Source organism: Lipomyces doorenjongii, assembly GCF_038497915.1.
Source record: "Lipomyces doorenjongii strain NRRL Y-27504 unplaced genomic scaffold V1508scaffold_20, whole genome shotgun sequence".
NCBI lineage: Eukaryota > Fungi > Ascomycota > Lipomycetes > Lipomycetales > Lipomycetaceae > Lipomyces > Lipomyces doorenjongii.
Window position 1 is genome coordinate 223,017 of NW_027118087.1, and position 24,511 is coordinate 247,527.

Sequence of the window (24,511 nt, forward strand, 5' to 3'; positions counted from 1 at the left end):
CGAATGTACCACAATATGAGCACGAAGAATGATGTCAGTGTGCAGGCCCAGACTATAGTAGTACCCTTAACCTTGAGCCTCATACTTCCTTCGCCAAAACCAGATAATTACTCGCCCGAGCCAATCCTGATCGTTCATTAATCTTGTACATAATGTACACATTTACAAGCTACATACACTACACAGCCAATTTTGGTTTACCCGTGCAAAACAATACCAACATAATCAAATTAGAGACACTCGTTAGCAACGACGTAGAAAGTACAACAACAGTCAAAGAAACGAAATAAATGCTACAACTACGCGAATCCTCGTTTGCTCTCTATATGCATCGCTTGCCCATAAGCTAACCTTGTACCGCACGAATTACACGCTCCGCGGTTGCACCCTGCAATGACTTTGCATCTAACGCTTTCTTGACACTTTCAAGTATGTGCGGGATATGATTCGGAATAGCCGGATGGTGCTGTTCAATCAAATCCACGAGGAAGGAGTAAGCATATGGTGCAGCTTCTTCGTCGTTCAGAATCGGAAGAGTCTGTATCCATGCGTCAATCACAGTATCAACATTCGCGACTTGGGAACCGTTGAACCGGAGAATCTTGGCGATCGCCGCACTAGCATTCTCAGTGGCATGCACATTCTCTTCGTTGCGGGCATCAGGGACTCCAATTATAGCAAACAGGTGTGGAACAACCGACGCGACGGTTGTGGCAAACGCTTCACCTCCAAACTGGGCAGCCACTCCAAATCCATATGCGGAAGCTTGTCGTAGTGCAGCACCTGATTCTGATCAGTACCACACCAATTAAACTCAGACCCGAAAACAACTTACTCTGATGGTTAAGGACAGCAGCAAGAGGCTGTAAATACACTTCCTGGTATCTCCAGGCATCGGGACCACAGAACTCAATCAAGTCGTCGAACACGCAAATCGAAAACTCCCGGCACTCGACCTCTGGCCGCGCAACAAGCTCAGTTAGTAACGGCAACAGCTTCTCAAAGTTGGGAAGGAATGATGTCCTCTGCGCCTTGAATACTGAGTGAACGGCCTTGTTGACCTCACTGACAAGCTCTTCGTCGATAACCATGTCCTCGTCTTTGTCCTCCTCAGCGTAGTCCTCATACTCATCCTCCTGGCCAGATCGTGACTTGACACGCTCTAGATAGTCACCCATATTACTGATAATAGATTGAACAAATTTTTCCATATCCTCTTGGGTCAAAGAATGGATGCCGATGGTTTCAATAGATTGGTAAAGAGTAGTGTAGAAGCATGTCAAGAGCTCGACAAATGGTTCATTAGTCAATGCCTCTAGCAACTTAGTGACAATCAGTCGCCAGTATTCGGCTAACTTCGCTGTATTTGCAGGCCCGGAATCCTTGACCGCAGACAACAAATGAGGAATCGCCTGTGCAGCGGCGATTCGAACTCCGTCATGGAAGAAGAAGCTGAGAGACGGCAAAACAATGTCATTCAAAATCTCTGCCACATAGGGCTCAAACCCACCTCCTAGCTCAGATGCGTATATACTGAGTAGCTCGATCGCAGTACACTTGTCTTCTAGTAAACTAGTGCGGATTCCAATATGCTTACCTTGCACTGGGACAAGATCCCATCCCTCTTGATCAAAGTTCTCAGCATCAGCCGCGTCATCAATCAATTGCAGCTCGGGCTTAGTCTTTCCAACTTCTAACAATGGCGGCATAACACCACCAAGATATGGTAAGAAATCCTTACCGAGAACGCGGCAGATGCGGCCCCATGCCTGGATGAGATAGGACGCAGCTGGGTCGTCGGTGTCTGTTATGCTTGACTGAATGGTAGCGTAAGTATGGATTAGTTGCTGCGACAGACCACTGAACTTTTCCCGGCCAACTGCGAGAGCAATCAACGACGAGCACTCAATGCACTTCGCCTTCAAAACACGGTACTCCTTGCCAGTATCTGCTTGGAGGACATTGAACAGAATAGGCATCATGGTGTCATAATACTTGGCAAACTTCGTCTCAGCAGCATCGGCGACAATAGCAATGGTGGTGAGCACCTGTTCCTGAACATACTTCTTAGGACTCTGAAGAAGAACCATCAAGTGCGATAACAAGTTGTCGAGGAATGGCTCAAGTGTTTCCTTCTCCGCCTCCTCACAGAAGTTGACTAGTGCAGCCGCACCATGAGCCTGAACTCGTGGTTCCGGTGACTCAAGGACATGAATTAGAGCGGGTAAAACATGATCACCAAATTGTTGTTGAAGGTCATCGGCAAAATCAGTGCTCATCTGACCAACAGCGTTGCAAGCCGCCCACTGGACACGAGGATGAGGATCTTGAAGAAGAGGGAGAACCATATCTAAGACTTTGGACAACTCGCTGATCATAACGTCTCTACAACCTTCCGCAAACGCTGAGACAGCCATAAGTGCAGCATGTCTTTCCTGCCAATTACTTGATGCGACCATCTGAGGTAGCCACTGGAACAACGGAGGTAGTAAGATCGTTCCACCAAGCTTCACAGCCAATCGGTCCAAACTTTGACGCGCTGCAACATGAGTAGAGTCCGCATCATCGGAGTCAAGATCGTCATCTTCTCTCCAGGCTGTAGCAGCATCGTCGTCATCCTCGCCCACTTCGGTCATCATAGCCAAGGACTGAACAACCATCGATGTTGCATAAGTTGGCTCCTTCTTGCACATACCTGGCGCCTCATCTGCAAACGTGGTAAGCAACTCCAACGCCGTCTGTCTGGTAGTTGATTCCATCTCCTTGTTCTTGATTACTGAAATACCGAAATCCACCACTGTCTTGAACATAGGCCGGAAAAGCTTCGGTGCCAAGGCTGCAAGATCTAAAAGTGGAGACAGAGTGGACGTGAGCTGATCTGACTTTTCAGGAGTATTCAAAGGAGGAAGAACATTAAGTAGATCAGGAAGTAAGGGCTGCAGCGTTGGCCACGACGACTTGTTCAACGTCTCAAACAAAGCTGTGTAAGCAACTATCGCACCGATGCGCACGTCCTCGGACGGATCTTGGAAAGCCTCGCGAAACACATTTGCAACTGCTGGTAAATGCTGCTTGCTAATTATAGTCGGCGAGGCAGCAAATATTCGGAATGCTGCCTCACGTAAACCTGGCGCAGGCGATTTGGTTGCCTGGAACAAAACCTCAAGAAGCTCTGGCCAGCGATCTATCACAAGAAGTTATTTATACCGCACTGAATATGTGCAATCGACCTATATATCATACCCGAAGTTCCAAATGTCAGCTCAGAGATCGTATCACAGATCTTATGCCGAGTGTCATTCACTTGCTCATTACTGAGCGCTTTTAACATAATCTCCTTAATCTTCGTTTTCACTTCCGGGCTAAGCTTGTCAACAAGCCTGCTCGTCAAAACTTCGCTATCGTCCGGTTGTTTTGCTGCGATTCGTCTAAAAAGAACCGCGGAGAAAGATCGTAGCTATAATTTAGGCATTAGCATGTTCATTGGCCAGACCGTATATGGCGAAACACGTCGTTTGATCCACTTACCGTCTGATCCTCAGACAACAACATGTGCTCTGCCAAACCCAGCATCAAATAATCCAATCTCTGCGAAATCCATTCTGTATTTAGACTGGTTTCCGCAGTGGATCGCGTATTGTTGTCAGGGGATGTGAGCGACTGCAACAAAGCGAGCAGTGCAGCTGTAGCCTCTGCCGGCAGGCTCGACATCGTAGACACCAGCTCAAATTTAAAAAAATAGCTAGTAAGTGGTTTATGCAATACAAAATCAAACTCGCAAGTAACCGGTCAATCTGCACTGCATGCGGTGTTGCCTACAGATCAGATTGTCTTCAGCGAATGTTTAAGGCGATCACACCAATCGCGTCGAGTTCAAAGATTTTTCCTCCCAATTTTCAGCAACGGAAGCTGTCACCGCAGACGGACACACCAAACCACCACGATTTGATAATAATAATCATCATGATTGTTCACAAACGAGCCCTAATACTTCTCTAGCTAGTACTTTTCTTTTGCCAAATTCGTTATTAATAGTATATTACGTCATATAGAAAACAGATCAATATTTCCTCTCCATAAAAGTTATACTGTCAGAATATATATTTGTGTACGTTCATTCTAACCAAGACCAAAACAAAAAATTGTGCAGTAGGGCATGACCATTATCAGCTGCTGCCTACTTGCTAATGCGGCTCAACACGAATACGGTCAAAATAGAAGCGGCCAACGTGACGAGTGCTCCTGGCAGCAACAGCTCGTTAGGAATACCAGGGATAGCCTCTTCTTTCACTGGAGGCGCAGGTGGAGGTGGGCTATATAACTGGGGCTGCGCGGTTGTGGGCTTAGCAGCAAGGGGTACATCACTAGCAGCCTGATATTCAGCTTCATCGATGATCTTCTCTTTTTCCTTGGGTGCACGACCAGTGGGTGTTTCTGGCTGAGAAACGGTTGAAGCTAGAGTCGACGGCGGGACAACAACCGCCTGGTCTGGATGATGAACAAAAATATCGACCTTCTCAAGATTAGCTCGTCGAGCGAGTTGGATTGCTTCAAGTAGGTCTAGATCAGAAGTGACAAGTACAGCGTCACCTTCGTCGTCAAGATAACTGACGGCGAATCCGTTCTTCACCATGTTGCCTTCGTCGTCGTACTCTCCAATGCCTCCAAGGCTCTTAGTTTCCGATCCCAACTTTGCCGCAATAACTTCTCGGAGAGATAAAAAGCCCTCACTAGCAGTCAAATGAACCCTATGTACCCTTCCCGACGGCGTCTTAAACTTGAATGTGAACGGCGAATCTTCGGCCGACTTTCCCAACAGCGATGGGTTCGTTAAAGGCGTCTCGTCCGCGAAGCCAGAAGCCGAATCGCCCGGTTCGAGTTCAGCAGCATACTGTAACTCTGAATGCATGACAGTTGGCGGAGATGAAGGTGGTGGCTGAATGGAATCGGAATATGGTGTCGCCGCGCGGTGACTTAGGTGATCCGAGTGTACAGAATCTGTATCATTGTCTAATGACAACCAAAACCTGTTCCAAGCCGGCCCTTCATTATCCGCTGTCTGCATGGAATTGATCTACCCAAGAAAAGTAAGTTAAAGTTCAATAGAGCCAGGTGAGTATTCTGTACCTGCTCGAGTGTAGCATAGGTCAGCTTGAGCACATCAACCATGCCAACGATTTCCGAGTCATCCCCCATCACAGGCAAGTTCAAATAGTGACCATCTAAAGATTAGCATCAGCACCTTAACTGCTGTAGGTGGGATCATACCATGCATCTTCCGTAACGCAGCCTGAATGCTCATCTCCTTCGGCGCAAAATCAGGATGAGGCGTCATAACCCGAACAACGCTGCATCGAGAAGGATCCAGTCCAGCAGCAATGACACGTAAAACGACGTCCTTACTGGTGAAGATACCCGAAATCGCATTCTTATCTGTAACGAGTACTGCCGTGGTATGGTTCTCTTTCATCAGCTGAGCAGCTTCTTTGACTGAGGTTCGAATATTGACAAAAGTGGGTGGATTGCCGTCCAGAACCGACTCTAAGCTTGGACCGGACATCTTCGTCCTCAAAGCTTCGACATACTGGATGATCTGGAGTGGCTGCGAGGCACCGAGTTCTGATTGCACACCTTCAAGGGCGTCGTATAGCTTTCTCGATGATTGATATGCTCTTTCGAGCTTCTCCATAGCCTCGTGGAAGCACTTAGTAATGTCCAGCACACCGGATATATCCTGATTTTCGTCCATAACAGGAAGATGTCTGAAACCCTTTCGAACCATTAAATCCAAAGCGTCTGTAGCTGACGTATCTGTTCGTGCGCAAAGTGGGTTCTTCGTCATAATCTGCTCGATCATAACATCGCGAGCGTCAATTCCCGCTCCGACTACTCGGAAAGCCAGATCTTTTGCTGTGAAAATACCTGCGATACGATCATCGTCGTCCGTAACTAGCACACAGTTCTCCCGCTTAGCGGACATTAGCTGAGCAGCCTCAGAAACCGTCGTGTTAGGCTTTATCTGCAAAGCGGGACTAGGTCGTAGAGACAGAACGGTTCCTGGTGGTGGACGTCTTATTTGACGATTTTTGCCAGGAACCACCTTCTTCTTGTTGAGATCGTTCTCATTCTTCCGACGAATCGCCTAGACTCTGCGTTAACAAGTCCTGCATTAATATCAATCATCGTACTGAGGATTTGGTAAAATTAATCCTACCTCATCTCGACGGTTCTGTCTCTTCCTGCTGTCGCTCATGGATGGTGTGGGTGATGAATTCTCAATAGCTAAGCCTGAAGTGGACTGAGAAGCCAAACTAGTAGTAGTCGATGGAACAGGGCTACTAGCTGGAGGAAAACTCGAGTTCGCTTGCCGTCTAAGTGAAGCAGAGGTTGGTTGACGTACTGTTGACATGTAACTGTCAATTAAATCTGCTATAACAACAGGGTTTAGTACGGAGACTCTAGCCGATCAGCCTAATTCTTTGGCGATATGTCCAAAAACAGACGAGGCAATAACTTGCACTTCGTTACAAAAAGTACCAGAAATACTTTATGTAAAGCAATCGGACTAAAAAATAGCACGCGACTTTATTTGGCTGAATAAAATCGACTTCTCACAGTCGGCGTCGAAAAGCGACTCCACCTGTGACGGGGAGCACTTTCACTATAGGTTGCAGCTAAACCGAACCAGCGAATAGTAAACAAAACAAAAAGTCTGCTGATATAATTCTTCTCCAGAGATGACTCAGCCATAAAACAGTTTACGTTTTGGCAGTTATGATATTACCCTAATTTCTGGCATCTGGGGCGGCGGGATAGTTTACAATCAGTAGGGTCACCAAAATAGGGTTTTGGTGCGTGACTGCTTTTGCAGCGCTATGGCAAGGGGCAACAGCCATCGAGGCAAACCGGAGCATCGCGAGTCTATAACTCTGTGATCGTTCAAGTCAGGTTCGACGCTGTCCCATTAACATCGTTCCTTACAACACTTATATTCAGTCAACATGCCCAAGAAGCGCCAATCCAACGGACGTAACAAGAAGGGACGTGGACACGTCAACTTTGTTAGATGCTCCAACTGCTCGCGATGCACTCCCAAGGTACTTCATTCTGGTGACCCTCGGGCGGACGCAGGTGCTAATTGATTCGTCGTTAGGACAAGAGCATAAAGCGATTCACCATCCGAAACATTGTTGAGAGTGCAGGTATGTCGCTTCGAGTTGTGCTAGTTTACTGATACTTTTGAAATGAGCGTCGAGCTGATTCCCTATTAAATAGCCATTCGTGATATTTCCGATGCCTCCGTCTACTCTGAATACGCTCTTCCTAAGCTCTACTTGAAGCTTCACTACTGTGTTTCGTGCGCTATCCACAGCAAGATCGTTCGTGTTCGATCGAGAGAGGGTCGCCGTGTCCGAACTCCTCCCGTCCGTGTCCGCTACAACAGGGTATTTAGATCTACTTTAGTTTGGTAGTCGGACTGTGGTACTAATTAGTGAATATTTAGGATGGAAAGAAGATCACTCCCCAGGCTGCTGCCCGGTCCGCCTTTGCGTGAATTCGCTATTTTATAAAAAGTTAAGGAAAAGGGTTGCGTGTCACTTAAGACTAAGTGGGTGTGCTAGATATATGTACATCATTAATATATCTTCATTGTAACATATAAACATACTTAGTGACCAATAAATTGAATCATTTAAGACTCAAGAATGTACACGCGACGGCCATTAGGACACGTTACTCGGAGCCATTAAGGCGTCGTTGGATGACACTTTGTTATTGTCCGCAGTTAGAGATTGATGGTTGACAAATCGATAACTATATTCCCATGCATATCACACATTTATCTCTCGTTTCTGCTGTATCGTACAAGTATACAGACCTACTAACACCGGTGATCTGTTTATCGTTCAAGCTTACAGACCTACTAACACCGGTGATCTGTTTTCATCTTTTCTTTGACGTCCAATATCGCTTCGTTCAATCGTCCGTCTATTATAATTGTCAGCACCGATCTTGCAAGAGACTAAAACTTAAGTACACGACATACCTCTAAATGACTTCTTGAGCATTTTGATGGTTTCGTAATCCAGAGGCGCGCCTACTTTGTCTTCCAGCTCCCTGGTATGTATCTTCCGTTGGCTCTCGTCTATAGTTTTGCTTGGGCGTTTCCTGAACTTGGCTTGTACACGGATCCTACATATGTACGCGTTAGCTTACGGTATCCATATCATGGGCTCTATAATCATATAGAACGAACATCAATGTCTCCTTGAATCCTGCTGATTCCGAGTCACATCGCACGTCATTAGGACTAAGGCATAAATACTTATCCCATGCACTCGTCATAACCCAGCCATCACCTGTTTCCTTTCTCTCGATGGCCAATTCCTGTTCGGGGCCGATTGCTTCCGACGTTGCCTCACAAATTCCGTATTTTGATACCGTAAAATATTTGCCCAAGTACGATTTTAGAGTATACTTTTCAGACTGGACGATATTTCCCAAAACAAAAACTTGCTGGACGTTGCTTGGATCATACGACTTTATGACCGTAGAAAAAATCTTGCCAGAGCCGTCACTCGCCATGCACAGAGGCGGTGAGTCATTCTACAAATCGTTAATCCCTAACGCCCACTAGCAATACATAGTTTAGCACTTACTAATATAAACATGCAAGGACCATTAAGATCATCTTTCGTTTTTGCGTTAACCCATCCTTCGTCGTTATCTTTATGATCTTCGTGACCTTGCTGAGTCTTCTGGGTCTGGGAGGACGAGGATGTCTTACTTCTGTAGATGTCGTCTTGATCGTCCACTTCTCCTGCCTTGTCGCGTTTCCGCTTCTTCGGCTTATCATTTTTAAATGTAAGCTTCGAAACCATGGTTGCAGTAGATGGTGAATGATAGAGGCTGAGTGAGGCGCGATCATTCTTGCCAACTCCCAACCATTAAGTTTATAGAGTCGCTCGACATCAACCGTTCGCAACGAACGAGCCATCCCAGATACTGGTATATCGACGCAGTTCCATCCTCCACAGGATCCGTTTACGACCCAATGCGACCTCTACTTCTCCGGAGCGTCAGATCTGCCTGTCTCGGCTTCGAGTACGGGCATTGGCGCCTCTCGACGCGATTTTGTTCATCGCACTCGTCTCGGTCCACCACAGACGACCACGACGACGACTTCAGCGACGTATTCTTGGACCATCGCCAGATTGGCACTCAGCAAGAACTGTATATGATAAACCCGTTAACGCCCGGCTCAGTATTCCTCCTCCCGCACGGAACCCGGATTTACAACAGGCTTCTCGCCTTTATGCGCGCACAGTTGAGAGTTTTTGGGTTTGAGGAAGTTGTTTCTCCTATTATATACCGGAAGTCTTTATGGGAGACGAGCGGGCATTGGGACAAATACAAGGAAGACATGTTCGAAGTTGGAGGTCGCAATCAAGAGACGAAAGAGGAATATGGCTTGAAACCAATGAATTGTCCGGGACATTGTTTGATCTATGGTGCAGCGGAGCGGTCGTATCGAGAGCTACCGATTCGATACGCGGACTTCTCGCCATTGCATAGGTAAGTATATCGGTAACCAAATACAGCATTTACTGAAGTCGGATAGGAACGAGGCGTCTGGCGCGTTGACTGGTCTGACGCGTGTCCGACGTTTTCATCAAGACGACGGGCATATCTTCTGCCGCCCAGATCAAGTCCAAGCCGAAATCAAAGCGTCAATTAAACTTGTCGACAATGTCTACAAGATCTTCAAGATCCCTTCGTACCGACTACTGTTATCAACACGACCAGAACAGTATATTGGCACAATCGAGGAATGGGACACCGCGGAATCGGACCTGCGTGATGCGCTGGACGAATCAGGGCAAGAGTGGCTAGTCAACGAAGGTGACGGTGCATTCTATGGTCCCAAAATAGATATTTTGATCAAAGACAGCAACGGCAAGGAACATCAGGCGGCCACTATTCAGCTTGATTTTCAGATGCCGCAAAGATTTCAGTTGACGTATCGGGGTGACGACGACACTCTTGACCATCGGCCTGTTATGATTCACCGGGCTGTGTTTGGTTCGGTCGAACGGTTTATGGCGATTATTATGGAGCAGATTCAGGGCAAGTGGCCATTGTGGTTAAGTCCACGTCAAGCTGTAATTGTGCCTATTGCGGACAGACACGTTGAATATGCACGCAGAGTGAAGGAGCAAATATCCGGTGTTCCAAGAGGCGACAATGCAGACTTACTGGATTTCAGTATTAGTACGTTTTATGTTGATGTGGACGATCGATCCAGCACGCTTGGGAACCGACTTCGAGAGGCAATCAAGAAGGGCTATAACTACATTGGAGTTGTTGGTGACAAGGAGATGGCGGATGGCACGGTTGCATTGCGACAACGGACAGGAAAGCCTACGGCTATGAACATAGAGGATGCTAGAAAGTTTCTTATTGACTCAGTGGCTCGATATGAGTAGTTCAGCTCGATTGCATCAGAATCCACATTTTGTATATAGACGACTTGAATTGTAAAATAGAGATGCTAAAGACAACAATGAGTGATACGGAAAAGAATCCGATATAGTGCATGAATACGTGGGATCTTATATATGCACTCACGCTGTGCGTTTTGCAGGCTAGAGCCGGAAGTCCGGCAATCTGAGTAGTGCAGGCGCATGGCATCATTCTTTAAACTTAAATTCGAGGCAGCACCAGTAACTCCTAGCCACAAATGCAACCAGAGCTCTTAGGTCGCAAAATTATTTGAAATGAATATTATTTAATATTAATTGTCTGACTTATTCAATTTTCACGCGGCTGTCGTTTGTGCTACGGATTTGAGGCAGCCACAATATTTGTTGGATAACCAAGGAATGGCGTCGCCATGACTCGGCTCCTCGTGCAGCTGCAAGCAACAAAGAATTAATCCAAGAATAGACTAGCTTGGGCCAGGGCGAGTCTACAACCTCCCACGTCCGTCCAATTCCGAATAATAATATCCGATATCCTCGTCTCTCTGTTGTGTCTACCGTATGAAAATCGCGGAGGTTTGAGTAGTAGCCATGGTAGCACGAGACAAGCTTCTCTCGCGAGCAGCGATCGAGGGGATGATTGCGGAAGGCAACATCATAGTTATATACGAGAACCGCGTGTTACGTGTTGATGCGTGGTTACCACGGCATCCGGGCGGTGACAAGGTCGTTTTTCATATGGTCGGACGGGATGCAACTGACGAAATCAACGCGTGAGTTTCAATTTCTTTGATAATTGAGAGGTGTGGTCACAGTGGGATTATTTTACTAATTCCGTAGATTTCATTCTGACGAGACGAGGGTCATCGTGAGGAAATATCAGATCGGACACGTGGAAGGCGTGTGGAAGAATTTTATTCCTCCGATTCAAGGTGGAAAGTTTAGAAGGTTTGAGCAGATCGATGAAGCTGTCTCGTTGACAGATACGTCTGCATCCGGTTCGTCTGATGACGAAGTATGCTGCACGACGTCCACTCGGGCAAAATCGACTCTTTCTCGGACGAAGTTGGCGTCTGAGGAGGAGACGTTTGAAAAGAAGGAGGCCAAGGACAAGATTTACGCGCCAAAAGTGCAGGAGATTCCAATGAGTGTAGATCTATTCGCCGAGTACGAGCGCAAACTAGTTGAACGCGATCTAGAGAAATACCCCTCGCTAGACTACGATACCCAGCTTTCGATAACACGCAAGTACCGTGAACTCGAGGAAAAACTGGCTCAAGAAGGGTACTTCCAATGCACTTATTGGGGGTATGGCCGGGAATGCATTCGATATTTCACGCTGGCTACTCTGTCCTACTATTTTCTCAAAAAGGAGTGGTACCTCACGTCGGCTTTTTTTCTAGGCTTGTTCTGGCACCAAATCACATTCACAGCTCACGATGCAGGACATCACGCTATTACGCACTCCTTTTTTTGGGATAACGTCATTGGGACGATTGTCGCAAATTATATTGGCGGTTTGAGTCTAGGATGGTGGAAACGGAACCACAATGTACATCATATTGTCACAAACGATCCGGTGCATGACCCAGATATTCAGCATATGCCTTTCTTCGCGGTGTCGACTAAATTCTTCGGCGACATTTTTTCAACATATTACGACCGCCTGCTGAAATACGACGGGGTCTCGAAAGTAATGATTGGATTGCAGAACTGGATGTACTATCCAATTTTGTGCTTCGGCCGCTTCAATCTATACAGACTTTCGTGGGAGTATTTGTTACTCGGACAAGGGCCGCGGAAGGGACAGGCGGCCTGGTTTCGGTACTTTGAGGTCGTAGGCATGGGCGTGTTTTGGTACTGGTTCGGGTATAGGCTAGTATATCAACAACTCCCCTCCGCTGGTGTCCGAATTGGATACGTTCTAATAAGCCACATGGTCACAATGCCGCTACATGTCCAGATCACGCTCTCGCATTTTGCCATGTCAACAGCCGACCTTGGTGGATCAGAATCCTTCGCCCAGAAAATGCTCAGAACGACAATGGATGTCGACTGCCCGGCCTGGCTCGACTTTATCCACGGCGGCCTGCAATTCCAGGCCGTGCACCATCTGTTCCCACGCATGCCGCGGCATAATTTCCGGGCGGCACAGAAGCCTGTTATCGAGTTTTGCAATGACGTCGGGGTGCAGTATTCTATTTATGGCTTCGTGGACGGAAATAAGGAGGTTATTTGGCGGTTGGGGGATATTGCCAAACAAGCGGCGATATTCGCCGATTGCTCGAATCATATGGTGCAGGAGGCTACGGCGACGGGGAAAATTGAGGGGATGTAGATGATGACAGGTGGTTTAGAGATTTTGGGCAATTATTGAATATAAATTGTAGAGGAAAGGCTATAGATCGGATATTGTGGTATGGTTTGCATTGTAAAATTTAACGAGCTGGTACTAGAGCATATACATAATAAATTAGAGAACTCTCATTTAAAGTTCAAAAGTGCGAAAGTCTTTTATACTAACGGATCCAAAACGAGGATATATTAATTCCGACCACGGGAATGGTACACCTCCAACCTTTTCGCTTCCCTGAGAAACTTCAAATAACTCGCGTACAAATACGCAGTTTTGCTCCTTATATTCCCATACTGCGGCCCATTTCGGCTCTCCCATGACAGCAATTCTCGCGAGAGGACGGCTTCGTTGTTGTCGTAACACGTTGGACACAAGTCCGTTACGACGTCGTATTTCTGCTTAAGAAGAACGCCGGTGCAGGGGATACCCCGGCGAGCTATTGCTCTGGAGCACCTAATGACAAGCCTGTAGTTCGTTGTTGGATCGATTTTGGGGGCGACGTGGTCACACAGACGGTAATAGATGCTCACGTAGTGGCACATCTTTCATCTGGACTGTGGAGACGCAGGCGGATTGGGTTCAGTCGGAACTGCCAGCTGGCACCAAGCAGAAGTCAGAGAGGCCGCGCGAGCGGTAGTTATAATTCAGTAAAGTCGACTCCATTCAAACACTGCTTGAGGCAGAATAGATATTAACCAGACGACCCACCAGGCACCTGATCATATGACGTAGGTAACAGGACAAAATGTCGCGGGTTGGCATTGGCCCCAGAAACGAAGATAGCATTGAACCCTCCTATTCATTTGTTGGGCCCTGTACGAGACTGGACAGGGATCCTGGTGTCATGTGTACTTCGCAGCTAATTTCCTCGGACTCGGCCGTTGAATAATAGTAATGTCGCACCAGATCCAGCGCACCGGTGTCGTACAAGTGCGACTGTCTCGCATTACCAGTCGTCAAGCGAACGAGAATGACGTCAGCTTCCAAAATGGCCATGGATCCTTCTGCTTTTTATAATCTGAATAACGGCATCAGCGTAATTAAAAGCTGCGTAATCAACTGTCGTCGGGCTAATTCATTATTCAACTTGCTTCAGTGTATCTCTGGCAACCATCATCTGCCCTAACCGCGATAACGTGACCGCGCGCTTACGGTAAACAGTCTTCACGCGCTGCCGGCTGCTCCCTTGCACTGAATCATCACTCGCTTACATTATCGTCGCGATAGCTCAAAATATGGTACCATTTCTATTTATTTAAATTGCTTGACTTGCAATGTGCTAACGATATTCACAGAGCACATTCCTAGGCATTCCAAAGGAATTCCCCGAAATCAGAAGCAGGTCTTTCGCATTCATTAAGATGTCGCATTCACTGACACAAGCTTAGTTGACTACTTCAAAGAACAGCCAGGGACATTACCCCCGAAAGCATGCTTCCTATCACATATCCACTCGGACCATCTACAGGGCCTGGATAGTTATATCGGGCCGGTGGTGTACTGCTCTCATGCAACCAAAAAAGTACTGGCTAGCTGACTCGTTCGTGTACCATCGATCACATGAAGCTAACGTGATCACAGTTGCTTTTACGACTGGAAAAGAAATCTGCGAGATTGACGAGATTGTGCAATGGAGTTGAAATCGAACCGCAGAGAATGTATCGCAATCTTGGACCCGAACACGGTCGCGACGTATTAGTACGCGTCCTTTTCTGTTCTCGGGTCGAGTGTTAACGAGTCATCAGAGAGCAATTCCATACAATACCCCAACAACAATAGAATTGGATCCATGTCAGGCAATAACCGTGACATTGCTCGAAGTAAGCATTTATCAGGTATCATTCCACTGAATCACGGCTAACCGTGCACAGGCAAATCATTGTCCCGGATCTACGATGTTCCTTATTGAGAATGACAACAAAGCAATATTGTACACTGGCGACATCCGTGCCGAGGATTGGTGGCGCGAATCTTTAAGGCGGAATCCGATTTTGGTGCCGTATACGCGAGGGTGGAAGAGATTGGACTGTATATACCTTGACACGACGTTTTGTGGGCCAAGTCCGACTTTCGAAATGTTTCCGTCCAAAGTCTGTCTTATTTTTTTTGGTTACGTCTGATTAACCGGGCTAACTTACATATAGACCCAAGGTATAGGTTTATTGATTAGCGAAATCAAAAAATATCCGAGAGACACAGTGTTCCACTTTAATGCCTGGACCTACGGTTACGAAGATCTGTGGATTGGCCTCGCATCCGCTTTTAATGCTAAAATCCATGTGGACAAGTACCGGTACGAAATATTTCAATCCGTTGGCGATGCGTCAGTATATGAACACGGACCGTGTTTGACTGGATATTCTGCTTTGTCGATGGACAAGTGCGAAAGGATACTGCTTTCGGAAGGCTGTTTGACGCTTGATCCCAATTGCACTAGGTTCCATTCCTGTGAACGAGGCTATGTGTGCGAGGGACGGGCAGGGAGGCAGGTCGTGTATGTGCATCCTACTGTCAACTCGCAGATCCGTGAACCCGGAGCCGGATATCCTCGCAAGGCATCTGGTGACGAATATATAAGTCTCTCCTCCCTTGTTACTATGTGGTATTTATCGATGCTAATAAGAATAGCCAAGCAAGAAGAAATTGACACCAACGCAATAAGTTGCGGCCTTGGACGCGCGTCCTCGGCTGAATCTCTCCCCGCGAGGACCGCGCATCTAATTCTCTCGAAGACAGGCGAGAAATTGCCTCCATTCATCGAGATCCCATACTCGCGACATTCGTCATACTCAGAAAGCTGCAACCTAGTCGCGTTATTCCGACCTCTAGACGTGTATCCCTGCGTTGTGAGCGAATGGATGGTCACGCATCCCCACGCTCTCCGCGAGTTATTCGGGAAATATTGTTTTCAGAATATGTATTTCTTCTTTGATAAAATTGAGAGGTTTAGGTATTGTCGGAATGAGTTAGGACTGGAGGAAGAGAAAGAGGATGCCAAGATGGATGTGGTTATCAGGCCTGCAAGGCAGAAAATACGGAAAACTGATCAGATACGGATTCTCGAACCGGTCCGGACGCCTGGCTGGCCAAGGAGGGTGTCGTCGCCATTAACAGTGTCCCGCAAGCGGAAGGAACGGGGTATTGTCGTTGATATTCCACCGGCACAGATAACATTACCCAATACAGTAACGTCGGCACGAATGCCACATGCTCAATGCGCGAACGATCTGAAGTCCTCTCCACCACATTCAGAATCCTTGTCAAAAACACCTCGTGAACATGCAACTGAATGGGCAGACGAGGACTCCTTTTTAGGTCTAACGAGCGAAATATCTCGGCGTGCGGCATCTGCGGTATTGGGAAAAGGCGATGAAACGTGGTTTGATATTACGTTGTTCTCGACTATGGAGATCGGACGTGATGTTTTTCTATAACCTACTATATGTACAGAAGACCTGCGATCGCTACGATTCAATGACATGCGACGCCACGATGTTCTTCGCAAAGGTAGCGAAATCAACATCGCCCACTATTTCGTGCAACGATGGCTGGCAGAAAATTGCGAGTGTGTTCCGACACACTCCCGGTACTTCAGACCCTTTTACGAAATGCGGGACAGCGAGAAATTGGTTCTCTGTGACAACTTGGAGGGCTATTCACGTTAGTCGACAATGTGCCACTACCGAGGTATAGAATATACGGGACGAGCGCGATAGGAACTGACCTTCACCGGTTTGGAACGCAAGACAGTCTCGTGGGATAGCGACTTTGACTATTTCGCCGTCTCGGTTGCGGATATATAGGCCTGCATCGGGATCAGGCGACTTATCCAATTCTTGTGTTGGGTTATTCAACTCGTCAATGTACATTGCGGATGTAAGACCAGTGAGACACGAATGATCTACATGTTCACCGCACCAATTATCTTTGCTATCGGATGAACTTGGCGAAAAATAGTGGAGTAGCCGCGCTTTAGTGGTCGTTGATGTGGAAACTATGTGTTCAAGATATCCCGGGGTATAGTTCTTGATATTCGCGAGACAGTACCGGTCGCATGCCTGCGCGACTAACGAGGCCGTGTCTATCACCAATGTGCACTGAGATTGCGTTCGTAAGCCTAATCCACATATCCACAACCAATGGTTCAACTGACCAATTCTTTCAGACATCTCTGGAACCCACTCAAAGTTTCTTCAGGGGGCCACATATTCCCGGCAACATATCCCCGAATATCATCAACCTCATATTCCCCCTTCTCAATTACCGCGCCCTCAAGAGTGGGGTCTACGTAGAAAGAACAATTAATGTAATAAGAGCCTTTTAACGTATCCGGTTTCCCGTCGAGTAGTTTCTCCTTGCCGCAGGACCAACCCACTAGGTAATTCGATTCCGGACATTCTAACATTGACAATTGTTGTTCTGACAGTGCAGCCAATTTTGACGCGTAGAAAAGGACTTGGGACCGTAGTTCCGCGTACTTCGCCGGAAGATCTAGAGGTGGTTGATCGTCAACTCGAAATTCAGAGAACTACATTATCGACTCGCGTACGGGGCCGCAGACGTACCTTTCACGACAATGATGCCGAGTGCGTTGGGACCGAAGGCATCTGGCAGGAATTTATCGGCCGCACCGGACTTCAACGCGTCTAGCGAGACAGTGACTGGATCGGGTGAGACCGTCATAGTTGCTAGATTGCACGGAAAATGCGAGGCCGAGTACAGTAAGTATGAATATTACGCCCTTTTCTGTCAAAAATATTATTATATGGTGTCCACTTGGTTTCGAAACCCTCCGCCTGGTTCTCGTGCGGCTGAATCAACCCGAACCCTTTTGCATTTCACTTCCGGCTTGTAATCTTTTGATAAAATTCAGTGTGCAATAAAAATACGTGCCCGCAGTATCATAGACCTCATTGGAGAACCAGGGGATGCTATATACAATCCGAACAACGTGTGATGTTTACAACGCTTGTCAGATACCACAGAGCTGGGTATGGACCTTCGCATATTACCTATACGAAGCTGTAAGCTGCCGTATAGTGTTAACGCGACTTTATTCCACCTAGTTTAGAGGTATTATAAATTTCCCAAGTTTTGACGTTTTGTCAAAGGCAATTTAAAATAGCTTAAGATAGAATTTACCTCCGAGGCGGCCGTTGGAGGCGCACGTGAGGAGATGTCGCGCAGATCATATTCACGTGTCCGTGGTCAAAGACTATAGTGTAAACTATATCGATGGTGGTTAGATGTATAATTATGTGTAATTACTAGTCATATATTTAACAACGTACGGCCGCTGAACTTCTGGCCGCGGCTGTCAACAGTATGTAATCCTCTACCGCCTTTTCCGTCGTCAGCATTTTGCACACAGGAACTCAAAAGTACATAGGAATATTCCCAAATGAGTTAAATGCAAAATGTATTATACTCGGACCGAGGAATACCATTTATTAGTGGCCAGTGCGGCGATGGGAGTTTCCCGGTGCTCCATTGGCTGGTTCCGGGAATCGCCTCTTACAGGAGCAGCCGCGGGCAACCACTTCTGTCTAGTCGCCATAGCTAGTCCAAATCAGGCTACACTATCCAAACAAAAACCTTAATAAGAACCCTGATTGCCGTACTCTACAGCAAGAGTGGTTCACGTAATCTCTCCTGCACCTCCTGCATTAGCCGTAGAGCCAGAATAATGCGCAAACTGTTCGGTTTTCTTTTCCCAGTAATTTTCCACATCACCACAAATAGATATATCCGCCAGATGTTACTTACCCATAGGCAGTAGTCAGCCTGCAACAGCAATTAACAACTCAACTGCATATGTGGAATTCACACCAGCAGAGCTTATTCTGCATTATCATCGTCCTGCTCGGAATTGACAAATATTACTACTCTCACGACTCTCCAAGCTGCTTGCCATCCAGTCCCATATAGTGGAGATGGCCGAGAAGAATGGGACGTGCCCGTCTCGGTCATCTTCACCCGGCGTTCCGAACTCCATCGCGCTGGAAAATGACGAGAGTCTTGACGGGGACAAGCCACATATACCGCACAAACGGACGCGGTCGGGATGTTATACGTGTCGAAAGCGGAGAGTCAAGGTTAGTGTTTTGCTTGCTTTCAGGTCGGTTAGAGGTGCTGCATTGACTGACTGGTGTAGTGTGACGAGACGAGACCGGTCTGTGTTCGGTGCCAGAAAGGAGATCGGGAGTGCTTGTTTCCGCCTGAACGATTGATATTGTCAAAGAAACAAAGAGCTCATCAGGCGCGGAAGTTGGTGCGGACAGCGGCAGTATCAGCAACCGCGTCTCATAAAGGAGGCATGGATAAGGAGCGCGACGTGCATAATAACCCTCCTGGAATGAAAAAGGATGAAGAAGAACAAAAGGGGTCATTTTCTTCCGAGGAGGATATAGAATCATCGACAGTACGCCCCGAACAAGCACAAAACCTCAACACGCCAATGGCACCATACAGCAACACATCGACGTCGACACCGAACACTGCCAGCACGATCTCTGGTACATGTCCGACTCCGGTACTGTCAGGGCTGTACGACGACTTCCAAAACGTGACCCCCGATATTGCGCATCTGTTTCGGTACCATCGCAAGAACCTCACCCATTGCCATTATTTTCTCTCGTCTGATCCAATACAATTTTTCGACCAGTTATTGACGATCGCCCATACTTCTCCAGCGCTAATGTACGCTGTAGCAGCATTCACGTCGTATCACTATGCCTTGCGACACGGTGAGCGGTATTTAGAAGATATGTTTGGTTACTACGAAGAATGTGTGAAAAGTCTTCTTTCCGCCATTGAAAATCCCGACTTGAACGTCATGATAGCGATATTGATCCTGTCTTGCGTGGAAATGTACCTCGGCGACGTTTCCAACGAAATTCAGCACCAAGACGCGGTATTCAACATCTTCCAGAGCTTGTACACCCCCGAGACTGCTTTCGAGACAGACATGCATATATACTTTTTCGTCTGGCTCCGGTTCATCGATATTCGGCGATCGATATTTTCGGGTCGATATATGGTCCTCGAAACGAAATGGCACGGCATGCATAGACAGACCATACACGCCCGATGGTTAACCGTTTTAACGGACATTGATTGGCGCATTCATACCGCAATAATCGCAGTCGGAAATTTGTATTCTGAGCTTTGCGATTTTGCTGCTAATGTGCGCAAAAACATATTTTCCCGCACTCGTGCGACCCGTCAAATCGAAATGCTCCGAGTGAAAAGCAGGACCTGGTATGAATCTCTTGATCCTGCACTCTTCGAGATGGTCGACCCGCCAGAGGATAACCCCCTAACGTTCGACGACATGCAATTAGTGCCACCGATATGCTACAAGTACTGGCAAATCGGATTTTTGAATCTCATTTTCAACGCGTGGAAATTATACTTTTCGTCATACTCTGCATTGTCGACTACAGGCACGATTCAGGACCCTAGTGGTACTACAGAAATAGCGGTGCTAACGGCACGAATCTTTTCCGGGCTTGAAGCAATCCAGAAAATTCATCCCGGAACACCATTCGCAGGGCACAACTACCTCTGTTTCGCGGCATCTTTCATGCCTGACAGACTCCATGGTTGGATGCGTCGCAAGATGGCCCAGATCCAGGCACAGGGGTATAACTTTCCCGAGCAAATCCGAATTCAAATCGCGTCGACATGGAAAAATGACGATCTTTATAGGGGGTGGCTGGAAGGTATTGAGCCGGAGCAACCACCAGGGGTCGCCATTCCTTGGAAACGTTTGTTGCAGGTCAAGATCCCGGAATTAAATCTCGAGCGAGAGAGTTTTACGGCGGCGGTGTCGGAAATGAGAGGGATATTTGATACTGGTGTTACGATACGGAACCCCCAATAACGGTACTACTATACGGAAAAAATCCCAAGCAATAGACAACGGACTAAAAATGTCGATTGCTGTATTCCCAATAAGTTTGGAGTAGTATCTTTGTAACATAAATGCTTGTACGGCGAATTTAGCCATTTATAGGTATCGGCTGGTAAATGGAGTTATGTATTTTTGATTACCAATTTTGTTATTTAGTTTTGGGTCTATAATGATTGTACATATAGGGGCAGGAGTCAAGTCTTGTATATGCGAGATTCGCACTCTGGAAATCATCCAATGCATTTTATACAATACATATTCTCTTTTGGGCATGCCTGTTTTGTTTCGTCGAATATTCAAAGCCCGGCTAGTCCTTCAACCAACTCCGCGACTCCGACAGCACCGGGGTCAGGAACTCGGTCGTACCCTCTCGCGTCAACGTAGACCGCGCGTCCCAAACTGGCGTTCATACCTTTCGTTCCCTCTGCGCCTTTACGGCCAGCAACCGCTGCATTCTTGACACCTTCACCAGCCGCCAATGTCTCGACAAATGGCGCTAACGCGTCAACAAGCGTCCGATCACCTGGTCGCGCGGGTGTGGCGGCGTATAACGTCTTTAATGCCTCAGTTGCAGCCGAACCCCAACTATTTTCATCGAGCACTGTTTCGAAACGGGCCGTAGACGTCGCCAGCGCGTGCAGAAAGATACTGAAAATCGCGCCCGACGTGCCGTCCATATTATTCTCGACAGTTTCTGCGAGATCTTGAAGTGTTGACACTGTGGGCGAGATGTTGGTAGACAAAGACGTAACGAACGACAGGACGGCCTCGGCGGCGCGTTTGAGGGTGTACCCGCAGTCGCCGTCGCCGACTACCGTGTCGTATTGTGTGATTTGGGGTTCCGCCGCGATAACTTTTTCGCACGCGAGCTTGACGGAGGAGGCAAATCTGGCGGGATCAACTGAAGTTGTCAGTAGGCATAAGACACTTGAAAAAAAGTCTAGACTTACGTATACTTGGCTTTGCATGGCCATTCGTGTGCGAGTGCTCCGTCTTTTGAGCGGCAGACTCGACAATGACGCGCGAAGGACTATCAGCAGTCACGACTGAACCGGGCGTAAATCCGACGGCTTTCGTTGGGGCGTCGAGGTACTTCAGAACGATATCACTGGCCCTCAAAAGGGTGACGCTGAATCCGGGACCGTCAAGGCTGGTCATATACGTGCCTGAAAACAAACGTTTGGGTCGCAATCCGCGTGAAGTAAGCTGACCAACGACCTCGTTCGTGATAGCGCCAAGTTCGAGGGGGGAGAGACCACCCAGATTGTTAACCATCAAGACGACGCTCTCTGCAGTCGCGAAATCAACGTACGCGCGATCTGCGTCGGTTTTGTCGGTCAATTGATCCAGCATCGTCTTCACAAGATCCGGAAGACTTGGAATCGGCTGCAACCGGACACATCCCTTCTCGTTATGAATACCGAGTCCAAGCTCAGCCTCGTCCTCAGCCATGATGTTTTCCTCCTCGATCTTGCGGCCGGGAATGTGCACATGATTCAATGAGACTCCGACCGTAACCAAGTTATCCGCAACTTCCTTCGCAGCTGCTACGACTTCTTTAAGAGTACTCTCCGCGTGTGCAGCTGCCGCGCCAGCAACTTTGTGCACCAAAACAGTACCTGCCAATCCTCGTCGACCGACTTTGCCAGACTTGGTTTTGCCGACAGCGACATCATCTCCGACAACCACGACTTCAGCGGGAATACCTCTACTCCTCGCCTTCTCTGCCGCAAGTGAGAAATGGAAAATATCACCAGTATAATTCTTTATAATCAGCAATACGCCTTTGGGACCCGCGACAGCGACGATAGCACGCTCAATCTGCGCTACAGAGGGCGATGCGAAGATCCAGCCGGACGCTGCAGCTGTGAGCATGCCCTCGCCTACGAACGCTGCGTGCGCCGGTTCGTGGCCTGCCCCGCCGCCTGAGATGACTGCGACATGGGTTTGCAGATCATGGGACTTCTTCGCGATGACTGGCTTCGTTAGTATATAATTACTGTAATGCAACATAAAACACGAACCTTTATCGTTTTTATAGTAGAGGACGTCCGGGTTTGTGAGCGTTAACGCCTCCAGGGCGTCAACGACGAGCTTGTCGATATTGATAACGAAATGTTTTGTCGACATTCTATATTCTGCACTCCGTCTCCTGTAGCTTAGCGAGATATCAATAAATGTGAATTGCGGAATAAAAACGGCGAGATCAATCAATCAGTCAAATATGTTTGGTGCTGCTGTTCGTCCACTGATGCGGGGTTTGATGCTTGTCATATAGTCGGCATTCACTCTACAATAGCGATCGAATGCCGCGGGAGAATCTCATCCGATGCCGAGCCGGTAATCGAAGGCATCAACCGCTAATTTGAAAGATGCGGGATGCCGCGAATAACCTTGCCCTAGGCCATGCTAAACCATTTGAAAATTGTTATACAGCATAAAGTCTCTCTAGTCATAACTTCTTTATATTTATTTTGCAGTATATTTTCATTTTATTTTGGGAAATGCACGCCTATAGAACAGGCTAGAGCGAAGTTGATTGAAGAGTGAAGTCAGTTGTAATTTTATCCCGCACATTATCTCATCCCGCATCCCCACGCAAATTTAGTGACTGTGGGGTGCATCCCAGTCTAGTCCCACCACAGCAACATATAAAAACATAATAACGTCGCCACATCTGCATCTATCAATCTGAAATTAAAATGGTATGGTAATTAGTTGGCCCAGGAATAGTTGTGCTATTTATTTTCTGTTCTTTGGTAAATTGACAAGTTAGTGCTTGAATAACGATCTGGGTAGATTGGACCTATGAGAAAATATGACGGCCCTGCCTTCCTAATTAAGCAAAGTAGACACGGACGGGGTTAGGGTAATCTCAATTAACATGATTTATTCCGGCACCACGTTGGTCACCTTATCCTTCAGCTGTGAACAAATGACTCAGAGTATGCGACGTCATAGCCGTCGACCAAATATGTTGGGAGTTTAACTTCGTTCAGATGGAATTGGTGCTGTTTTCCCCCTGCACTTCGAGTTGCGGCGCAGTGTGCCTGACGAGTAACGACCGCTGTTCTTCCATACCTTTATCTGTCACCGACCTTCTATTATCTATCAAACACAAAGGTTTATTGATCCTGACCTTGCCGGAATCGCTTCCGCGGTCACAGTACATTCGATCGCAGTGTTAAGAGCTGTCGATCTAGAGAAGCTGGTAACTAGTAGTCACCTACTCGCCTAGCACTGAATATGATAATCGAGACGGGAGGGTATGCCAATAATCGCAATACTTTGTACGAATTGCTGACGAATGCATAGCAGTACGTCGCGCCGGATATCCACGTTCGTCAATACCAATAGCTTCGTCTCCCACCCTGCCCGCGTGACAATTAAGCATTGGCAGCTACGCGATCTCGTTTGCAAGACAGCGAATCTGCATGAAGTCCTTTATGTGAGCGAGCGGGCCGTCAAGAGCATAGACACCGACACTGGTAAGACGGCGAAGTGTGCCGAGTTCGCTTTTGAACCACGATGCCTTGCTTCGGCTTTTGGGATCATCGCGGCTGGTGGAGTACAGCGGGGCCAACTCGGGATCACATATCGAGGGCCTGAAGAAGATGCCGACAACGGAGTCGATTTACCTGTCACGATGATCGAGCTGGGTGGATACATCAATAACTCAATCACTCTGTTTAAGCCAGGTTCAGCGAGCGTGTCTGCCCTGGTCTGCAATAACGACCATACGCTGCGAATGCTGGATAT

At 47.4% G+C, this 24,511-nt stretch overlaps 11 protein-coding genes across 11 annotated transcripts; 6 read left to right on the plus strand and 5 right to left on the minus strand.

The window, feature by feature from the left end:
- Positions 1-8: 8 nt before the first annotated feature.
- Positions 9-3,869, minus strand: V1508DRAFT_108670 (armadillo-type protein). Its single transcript, XM_066935857.1, has 4 exons — positions 3,529-3,869; positions 3,244-3,457; positions 836-3,184; positions 9-783 (listed from the first exon to the last, which is right to left on the minus strand). Exons 1-4 carry the CDS (start codon positions 3,709-3,711, stop codon positions 347-349), a joined length of 3,183 nt encoding a protein of 1,060 aa, XP_066796249.1. The 5' UTR covers positions 3,712-3,869; the 3' UTR covers positions 9-346.
- A 1-nt stretch (position 3,870) lies between these two features.
- On the minus strand, positions 3,871-6,541 carry V1508DRAFT_108623 (uncharacterized protein). Its single transcript, XM_066935856.1, has 4 exons — positions 6,215-6,541; positions 5,269-6,142; positions 5,128-5,222; positions 3,871-5,074 (listed from the first exon to the last, which is right to left on the minus strand). The coding sequence occupies exons 1-4, from the start codon at positions 6,407-6,409 to the stop codon at positions 4,178-4,180; spliced, it is 2,061 nt and encodes a 686-aa protein (XP_066796250.1). The 5' UTR covers positions 6,410-6,541; the 3' UTR covers positions 3,871-4,177.
- A 391-nt stretch (positions 6,542-6,932) lies between these two features.
- On the plus strand, positions 6,933-7,857 carry V1508DRAFT_416409 (40S ribosomal protein eS26). Its single transcript, XM_066940196.1, has 4 exons — positions 6,933-7,097; positions 7,154-7,202; positions 7,276-7,445; positions 7,505-7,857. The coding sequence occupies exons 1-4, from the start codon at positions 7,002-7,004 to the stop codon at positions 7,553-7,555; spliced, it is 366 nt and encodes a 121-aa protein (XP_066796251.1). The 5' UTR covers positions 6,933-7,001; the 3' UTR covers positions 7,556-7,857.
- Positions 7,618-8,915, minus strand: V1508DRAFT_416412 (FRG1-like family-domain-containing protein). Its single transcript, XM_066940197.1, has 4 exons — positions 8,661-8,915; positions 8,258-8,607; positions 8,048-8,193; positions 7,618-7,989 (listed from the first exon to the last, which is right to left on the minus strand). Exons 1-4 carry the CDS (start codon positions 8,880-8,882, stop codon positions 7,925-7,927), a joined length of 783 nt encoding a protein of 260 aa, XP_066796252.1. The 5' UTR covers positions 8,883-8,915; the 3' UTR covers positions 7,618-7,924.
- A 47-nt stretch (positions 8,916-8,962) lies between these two features.
- On the plus strand, positions 8,963-10,574 carry V1508DRAFT_416414 (uncharacterized protein). The gene is made up of 2 exons (XM_066940198.1): positions 8,963-9,576; positions 9,623-10,574. Exons 1-2 carry the CDS (start codon positions 9,056-9,058, stop codon positions 10,485-10,487), a joined length of 1,386 nt encoding a protein of 461 aa, XP_066796253.1. The 5' UTR covers positions 8,963-9,055; the 3' UTR covers positions 10,488-10,574.
- A 441-nt stretch (positions 10,575-11,015) lies between these two features.
- On the plus strand, positions 11,016-12,968 carry V1508DRAFT_416416 (fatty acid desaturase-domain-containing protein). The gene is made up of 2 exons (XM_066940199.1): positions 11,016-11,254; positions 11,322-12,968. The coding sequence occupies exons 1-2, from the start codon at positions 11,073-11,075 to the stop codon at positions 12,817-12,819; spliced, it is 1,680 nt and encodes a 559-aa protein (XP_066796254.1). The 5' UTR covers positions 11,016-11,072; the 3' UTR covers positions 12,820-12,968.
- Positions 12,969-13,953: 985 nt separating this feature from the next.
- Positions 13,954-16,555, plus strand: V1508DRAFT_109036 (beta-lactamase-like protein). Its single transcript, XM_066935858.1, has 8 exons — positions 13,954-14,075; positions 14,133-14,175; positions 14,226-14,359; positions 14,419-14,535; positions 14,583-14,657; positions 14,709-14,927; positions 14,982-15,414; positions 15,466-16,555. Exons 1-8 carry the CDS (start codon positions 14,073-14,075, stop codon positions 16,269-16,271), a joined length of 1,830 nt encoding a protein of 609 aa, XP_066796255.1. The 5' UTR covers positions 13,954-14,072; the 3' UTR covers positions 16,272-16,555.
- On the minus strand, positions 16,256-17,586 carry V1508DRAFT_416429 (uncharacterized protein). The gene is made up of 4 exons (XM_066940200.1): positions 17,403-17,586; positions 16,991-17,328; positions 16,562-16,934; positions 16,256-16,489 (listed from the first exon to the last, which is right to left on the minus strand). Exons 1-4 carry the CDS (start codon positions 17,518-17,520, stop codon positions 16,302-16,304), a joined length of 1,017 nt encoding a protein of 338 aa, XP_066796256.1. The 5' UTR covers positions 17,521-17,586; the 3' UTR covers positions 16,256-16,301.
- Positions 17,587-18,569: 983 nt separating this feature from the next.
- V1508DRAFT_416431 (uncharacterized protein) lies at positions 18,570-21,070 on the plus strand. Its single transcript, XM_066940201.1, has 2 exons — positions 18,570-18,932; positions 18,992-21,070. Exons 1-2 carry the CDS (start codon positions 18,771-18,773, stop codon positions 20,720-20,722), a joined length of 1,893 nt encoding a protein of 630 aa, XP_066796257.1. The 5' UTR covers positions 18,570-18,770; the 3' UTR covers positions 20,723-21,070.
- V1508DRAFT_109162 (Dak1 domain-containing protein) lies at positions 20,886-23,295 on the minus strand. The gene is made up of 3 exons (XM_066935859.1): positions 22,777-23,295; positions 21,703-22,728; positions 20,886-21,653 (listed from the first exon to the last, which is right to left on the minus strand). Exons 1-3 carry the CDS (start codon positions 22,880-22,882, stop codon positions 21,049-21,051), a joined length of 1,737 nt encoding a protein of 578 aa, XP_066796258.1. The 5' UTR covers positions 22,883-23,295; the 3' UTR covers positions 20,886-21,048.
- Positions 23,296-23,681: 386 nt separating this feature from the next.
- Positions 23,682-24,511, plus strand: V1508DRAFT_109170 (uncharacterized protein; the record flags this gene model as incomplete). The annotated part of the gene is made up of 2 exons (XM_066935860.1): positions 23,682-24,018; positions 24,068-24,511. Coding segments are annotated over exons 1-2 (464 nt in total), but the record flags the coding sequence as incomplete, so codon positions are not given.